At 42.3% G+C, this 7,680-nt stretch overlaps 1 protein-coding gene across 1 annotated transcript; it reads right to left on the bottom strand.

Moving 5' to 3' along the window:
- Nucleotides 1–5,831: 5,831 nt before the first annotated feature.
- On the bottom strand, nt 5,832–6,785 carry OR52M1 (olfactory receptor family 52 subfamily M member 1). Its single transcript, NM_001389928.1, has one exon. The coding sequence runs from the start codon at nt 6,783–6,785 to the stop codon at nt 5,832–5,834; it is 954 nt and encodes a 317-aa protein (NP_001376857.1).
- Between the last annotated feature and the right edge of the window lie 895 nt (nt 6,786–7,680).

The raw sequence follows: 7,680 nt of genomic DNA, 5'->3' as shown, positions 1-7,680 counted from the left end.
TTCATTTTCCAAGGTCTGAGAGCAGTCTTTGGGAAGAATCTCATCAGGAACTTATTGATGGATGTAATAAACAACCTAAAACAGGAAAGTTTCTTGAGCCAAACTGAGGACTGTAGCCTAGGAGATAGCCTCTTATATCCATACAAGAAACTGCTCAGTTTGTGTGTGTTTCCACATAGTTTCATGTTCCTTTTTCTGATCTGATAAGGTATAAGTGTGACATGCAAATATTCAAAGTTTCAAAAGAGACAGTATGTATACAGGGAGACAGCAGAGCCTTTGTGTCTAGGAAGGAAACTACCTTGAAGGAGAGTTATCATGAAAACCGCAGGAAGGGAGTCATCCTTTGCTTTGAAATGGACATTCTTTCTCTTGATGGTTAAAGGCCATGTGCTGTGTGTTTCATAGGTCATGAATGAGGTGGTTTGAGTTCACACCATATTCAAGCTGAACCATGTATAAGTTCCCTGTACCTCAATATGTAAATATTTTCTCCATCAGGTGTATAGTCAGAGGTATTAGCTTTCCCCACAGGACTGACCTATGAATACAAGTTGATTTTTCAGTTGGAGTTACCATACTTGCATTAGAATTTGCACTCTGATGGTACATTAAATTAGTGTCAGAAGTAGACACATCTAAATGCCCATAAAGTAAGATAGAGGAATCCAGAGGCTGGAGGAACCATAAAACCACAATGCAGTTATGATATGAGAGGAAAGGAGGAAAGAAGAGAAGAAAAGTCTTAGACTTGAGTGTATTAATGAGAGAGTCAATTCCTAGGCAGGTTAAGTCTGGGGTCCCTGAAGGAGAAAGGGGTCTAGGGCTCACAAGGAGATAGGGGTCTGGAATTCTCAAGGAGGAGGAAAGGACAAACTTTTTTTTTTTTCCTACATTCATTCCTAAGGATTATATAAAAACAATGTATCCTGCTTGAGGACAGTTTCTCCTTCTTGAAAGCCTTCTGACTAATCCTGATATGGTAAAATGTAAATTGTGAGAGTGGGTCTGGTAAGATCTCTACAACCTTGAGACATTCTTTTGATTTATTGTAATAACTATATAATTCCCTTGCTAAGACTAGGGAGGGGGGCACTCTCCATCCCCCTTCTGATGTCTATGTCAGAAGCTTTCTGTCCCTTTTCACTTTAATAAAACTCTGCTCCACAAAAGCTCTTAAGTGATCAAGCCTGGTCCCTGGTCCCGAAGATAATCTTCAGATATCATCAATCTGATACCATTCACCATAAGCTATCATCTTGGGGGCTCGTCCAGGATATTCAGGACATGGTAAGAACACTCGGAGCTCTAGCCTCTCTGCTTTTTCAGTATATGTTTTCTACTTTATTAACTCTTTGGTATTCTTGATGCTCTGTGTGAGGCAAGTGATGAGCCCTGCTCTGCAGTTTCATGGTGATTTGTAATGACTGAAGGCAGCCCCAGAAAGGGGAGACTTGTCAGGGGTTTATACCAACCTGCCAATGCCAAGGGGCACTCTCCGTTGACCTCCTGATGTCTATATCAGAAGCTTTCTCTGTCTCTTTTCACTGTAATAACTTTTGCCATACAAGAGACCTGAGTGATCAAGCCTGGTCTCTGGTCCCGAAGCTAAATCTTCTTCAGAGATCATGAATCTGACATCGTTCACCATAAGCTATCATTTCTAAGACCACTTTGGCAAAGCTGCATTGTGAGCCAACAGAGCTCATGAGGAATCCAGTATCACACTACAATAGACCTGTTCCTTAGTAGCGCTGTGCTCATTCAATGGTTGGAAGCAGCTCATAACCAGAGCTTAGCCAATGCCATAAACTCCAGAGCACAATGACTGAGGTTGTCAATCAGATATGCTCCTTGCAGTCAAATCTGAAATGCATTTGTTTTACGGCCATTGCAATGCATTCTTACAATGCACAGATCTACTTCAGATTTTAGGAGAAGTTTCACCATAGTTTCCATAGGCCTTTCTTGCTACGGATGAACTCTGTAGCCCCAATTTCTAAAATTCTGCTCAGAGCCACAACTGTTAACTCATTATCTCCTATTTGGAATTCCCTTCACCCTTAGCTGTCAACATTATGAATCTTGAAGGCTTGCTTGTAGAGTGATCCAAACCTTCATTCCTGAGGGGGCTGAAACCTTATTCAGGTTCTTATTTGGGGATTATTGCATATGTACACTCATGGTTACAATTAAGTGAGAGAGCATGACAAAATGCCCCAGGGGATGACCTGACTTCTGCACATACAAATTTTTCCTGGCACACATTATATAAGCAGTCCTCTCTCGTCAGTTCAGTTACTCCTGCCAGTACGTTAGTTCACCTTCTCAGCTGTTTTTTCCTGGACATAGGGGTCCAGTGGAGCCTGATGGTAAGCTGTAACTTGTAGCTCAGTAGAACCCTTGCTGTGTCCCTTGGCAAGAGTCTACCACCTTTTGAGGACCAGGACTTCCAATCCTGTAGGACCAAGATTTGCAGGGAAAGGAAGAAAAACTCTGCTAGTGGATCACTGGGAGTGATACATGGAATACTTCTGCATCTACTCTTTTGTTACTAGACTCCTGTATTCTTCCTATTGGGGAGCTAGCACCATTAGAGGTCTGGTTCAGTTCATAGGCTGTGTCCTAAAGGTTGGGACTCTATTTCTGCAAAGTGCCCTGTGAAGTGCTGCCTGTTGAACTGCTTTTTAGCTGTGTTTTTTAAGAAGATGGCTCTGGTATTCTGTGAGGCCAGCTGCTTCTGGCTGGTGAGGAAATGTGATACTACCAGTAGGTCCCATGGTCATGAGCCCTATCCTGCTTGTCTGAAGTGTCTATTCTTTGAGTACTATGTCGTGGGGGATGTCCTGCCTGTGAATCGCACTCAGGAAGTCCTCAAATAGAAGTGCTGGCCAAGGCTCTGCTGGCAAGAAAGGCAAATCCACACCCAGAATAATTATGTATCATCATCAATGGCCACCAACACGCTTCCTAGCCTGAATTCCAGAAGAATGACATAAGTTGGGTTCAAATTGTCTAACTCCCTTGAGGATACTCTCATAAAATGTTCTGTACTGAAGGAGAATGTTTCTAACTTTTCTCCTGGGGTTAACTTGGTGGTATGATGATATATTAAAACTAGTCTTTGAGGTGGTTCTGGGTTCTGAGTCTTGCCCTTTCTTGTGTTCCACAGAAATGTCCTGAGAGCCTGTGAGCATATACTTGGCCCCATAAACATTTTCCCCTGGCCCCCAACCATGGTGGGAATGAGTAAAATGGAACTTTGCTTATGGTTGCTTCATTTATAGTTAAGAGCATTTGACTCCAAACTTAGACATAAGACTCAGGAACAATAAATGCCATGATGGAGTGATGGGATGGAAGTTAGAGATACTAGAGGAAATATGAATGTAATTCAAACTCTAAATTAGAACGCATTCTAGATATCTCAATAGATAGCTAATACTCCAGTTATTCAAATTAAGTGGAATTTTTCCAATTAATTGGGAAAGCCAAAGGAAAACTGAAAGTCATGTTTTCTGATTGTCATGAAGTGATCTTTTCTTTGCATTTGACTGTTGCTGCTGCTAATTCGCTTCAGTCGTGTCCGACTCTGTGCGACCCCATAGACGGCAGCCCACCAGGCCCTGCTGTCCCTGGGATTCTCCAGGCAAGAACACTGGAGTGGGTTGCTATTTCCTCCTCCAATGCATGAAAGTGAAAAGTGAAAGTGAAGTTGCTCAGTTGTGTCCGACTCTTAGCGACCCCATGGACTGCAGCCCACCAGGCTCCTCCGTCCATGGGATTTTCCAGGCAAGAGTACTGGAGTTGGGTGTCATTGCCTTGTTTCTAATGTTAAAGCTTTTAGCCTTTTTGATCCTCCTTTACTTCATTTGGGAAAGAGCTGAAGACCACCTTCCAGCATCAGATGTAAATGTGCTCAGTCACTCAGTTATGTCTGACTCTGTGACTCCATGGACTATAGCCTGCCAGGCTCCTCTGTCCATGGGATTCTCCAGGTGAGAATACTGGAGTGAGTTGTCATTTTCTTCTCTGGAGGATCTTCCCAACCCAGGGCCCATCAGGCCCAGTGACAGTTTGTATACATGAAGCTTAGTATATTCAACATCTTCTTGCCTCTTTTATGGAATTGTGGAGTTTGTTATTGGATATTGATAGAATCCACTTCTACCCTCTGTTGCTCTGAGAGGAGACTGCTTTGGTGATCTGTGTTCTCTAGTTTCTGAGAATAATGGTTGTAGCTAATGGCTGTTGTGTTGGGAATGTTAAATGCACAATCATATGACCTTGGAAAACCATTGAAGCATGTGGTAAAAAATCTGCTTGCCGATGCAGGAAGCCCAAGAGACACAGGCCCTGGGTTGGGAAGATCCTCCAGAGAAGAAAATGACAACTCACTCCAGTATTCTCACCTGGAGAATCCCAGGGACAGAGGAGCCTGGCAGGCTATAGTCCATGGAGTCACAGAGTCAGACATAACTGAGTGACTGAGCACAGGTACATCTGATGCTGGAAGGTGGTCTTCAGCTCTTTCCCAAATGAAGTAAAGGAGGATCAAAAAGCTTTAACATTAGAAACAAACATCTCAATTCCTGATTTTTTTTTTTTTTTTGACTTCTCAAAACTCCCCAAGTTCACTTGGTTTATGTCACTTCTGGGAGCATCAGTTTCCTCACCTGCAAAGTATAGTAATTTCTGCCTGCTTCTAGACATGCTAGCGCACATCCCTTTATTTTGTGATCTGTCTAAACAGCATATTTTGATCAGGGATCCTACAGATGGATCAGGGTTAATGAGAGTTTCTGTGGTAAGGGCAAGGATTTCCTTTCCATGGAGTCCTCACATGCTTCAGGCCCCACGGTGAGCAGCCTTGGGGAAGATATGAAGGCAATGCTGAGACATGATCTTCTAGACTCATTGCCCTGCTCTGAGCTGATTTTTCTTTTCTAGGCCATTCTTTTATGAGTGGTATTCCTCATACCTAACAGACCTACAAGTCAGTCTTTTTGTAGAATGCTTCTTGTTTTTAATACAACTTTTAACAGCATCTCATTTGTTAAAGGCTTAGATCAGAAAATGCTTTCATTGCAGCTAAGCCCACTTTGATAAAATGACCCAGTTTTTAGGATTTAAGTGTTAAAGCCAGTAAGTAATATTGTGTAACACCACAATATATTATAAACTCCAAACAGGACATTTTGATCTAGGCAGGTCAAGCTCTGTATAGTTCATAAAGCAAGTAGTCTGCTCTGTGTTTAAAATGTGAACAATACAACCTACTTCATAAAATATCTGGGTATTTGTAAGAATTAAGTGCTGAATAAACACTAACTGCTACTCATGTTACTGATGTCATTGTTTTTCCATCTCTCTAGCTTAAATATCCTTTCATAACTAGAAAAAACACCTATACTTGAGAATTGAGAGCTATACAATCTTTTAAAAATTTATTGACATATACTTGATTTACAGTGTTAAATTCTGTACAAAAGTGATTCAGCTATACATATGTATACACATTCTTATACTTTTCCTTATGGTTTATCAGAGAATATTGAATATAGTTCCCTAAGCTATGCAGTAGGACCTTGTTCATCTTTCTATACATAATAATTTGCATGTACTAATCCCAAACTCCTACTCCATTCCTCTCCCATGCTTTCCCCCTTGGCAACCACAAGTCTATACTTTCTTTTTTTAGCATTCCTTTGGAATTACAAAACCCAGAGAACACAGGACCCAACATCTCAGACTTTCTGGAGTTTCCAAATGGGAAACTGCCCACCATATTTAAGTGCTTTCTCCATGAGCCTATTTAAGAGCAGTATCAGTCATTTGATCTTAGTTTCTGTCTTGAGAATTTGGAGAAGTCTTTCCCGGATCTGCTTGGTGCGGACTGCATAGACAATAGGATTGAGGATTGGAGGAATAAGGAGGTAGAAGTTGGCCAGCAAGGTGTGGATTGGAGGGGGCACCTGGTGACCAAATCGGTGAATGAGGGAAGAAACAGCAATGGGAACATAAAAGATCAGGATAGCACAGATGTGGGAACCACACGTCCCCAGGGTTTTCAGCCTGGCCTCAGGAGTAGACAGCCCTATCACGGTTCTGAAAATCATCACATAGGAGGCAGTAATGGCCATTGAGTCCAGGATCAGGACCAGAAAGCCAATGCTCAATCCATAGATATTGTTGATCCTGCTGTCACCACATGTCAAGGTGACCACAGCCATGTGCTCACAATAGGAGTGGGAGATAACACGGGTTTTGTAAAGAGGCAGCCGTAGACGGATCATCAGAGGCAGGGGTCCAATGTAGAGGACACCCTGGCAGAGGGCAGCCATCCCCAAACGTCCCACCATGGTATGAGTGAGCACTGTGGTATGATGGAGTGGGTTGCAGATGGCTACATAGCGGTCAAAAGCCATGGCAAGGAAGATGCCTGACTCCACTGTGGCAAAGCAGTGAATGAGGAACATCTGAGCCAAGCAGGCATCCAACCCAATATCACCAGCCCCAAACCAGAATATCCCCAGCAGTTTGGGCATAGTGGAAGTAGACAGAACCAGGTCAATGATAGCCAACATGCACAGAAAGAAGTACATGGGCTGGTGCAGGCTATGCTCCACCCTTACCACAGCCAGAATGGTGGCATTCCCCACCACAGCTACCAGGTACATGGAGCTGAAGGGGATGGAGAGCCAGATATGCAGGGACTCCAGTCCTGGAATTCCAGTCAGCTGGAAGGAACTGGGTGCTAAGCAGACATTATGAAAAGTGAGCATGGCTAGTTACAAATGCACTTTCTCACTTTTGTCCCAAAATATGATAGAGCTTTTTTCCCCCAGAAATAAGGAAAGAATATTCTTAGGTCCTATAATAATGAATAGGCTCACTGACCATAAAAGATTCTATAAAATTTCTTTGAAGTTGCAGAATAATGTCACAGCAGGTTATTACTGTGTTATGTCCATGAGTTTACCAAACACAAGACAAAATACATATTTAAATGGAATGTAAGAGTATATTTATGCAGTATGACTCAAGGAGTACTGTTCTGGCATCAATAAAAATTAAGGCAGACAGGTGACTGTTTAGTTATGTAACTCTGTAGGTCTTCTCTGAAGTATTTCTCAAAATTGTATTGGCAAGATTAAGAGTGAAGGCTCCACTGATAAGAGATATATTGATGATGAAAGATAAAGTGACAGCCCCCTGGGACTCTCTAGAGTCTATTCTAAATCAAAATTTAATCTTGGGGCCAGTGTTGGCTATTGAATGAGCTGAAGTATTTAATCTGCAGGCCAAATCAAGGTAGATGTGGGAAGGTGAAGACTTTCCAAAGGGTGGAACAGAGTGATTTCTCATAGATGAGAGCTGAGTGGACCTCAGTTTGTGTGTCTGCCCAAAGGTAGATCCCTGCAAGGACTCTATGACTTTCTTGGAGGCTGAATTAGGAGAAGATTCCAGAAATGGAGAGGGTTCTCCCCAGGAAAGAGAAAGATAGCATTCAGGGCAGGGTAGCATGAAACCTATATGAACACTGGGCCAAAGAAATGCCCTTACTCAGAGTCCATAATAATGGGCCAAGGGGGAGATATATATTTAGAAAGAAGACATGAAAATAGTTTTATATACTTTCAGGGTCTAATGTGTCATACCAGAATGTTCCTATGTATA

This window comes from Bos taurus, chromosome 15 (assembly GCF_002263795.3).
Source record: "Bos taurus isolate L1 Dominette 01449 registration number 42190680 breed Hereford chromosome 15, ARS-UCD2.0, whole genome shotgun sequence".
In the NCBI taxonomy this organism is placed as follows: domain Eukaryota; kingdom Metazoa; phylum Chordata; class Mammalia; order Artiodactyla; family Bovidae; genus Bos; species Bos taurus.
This window is presented reverse-complemented; position numbering and strand designations above follow the sequence as displayed.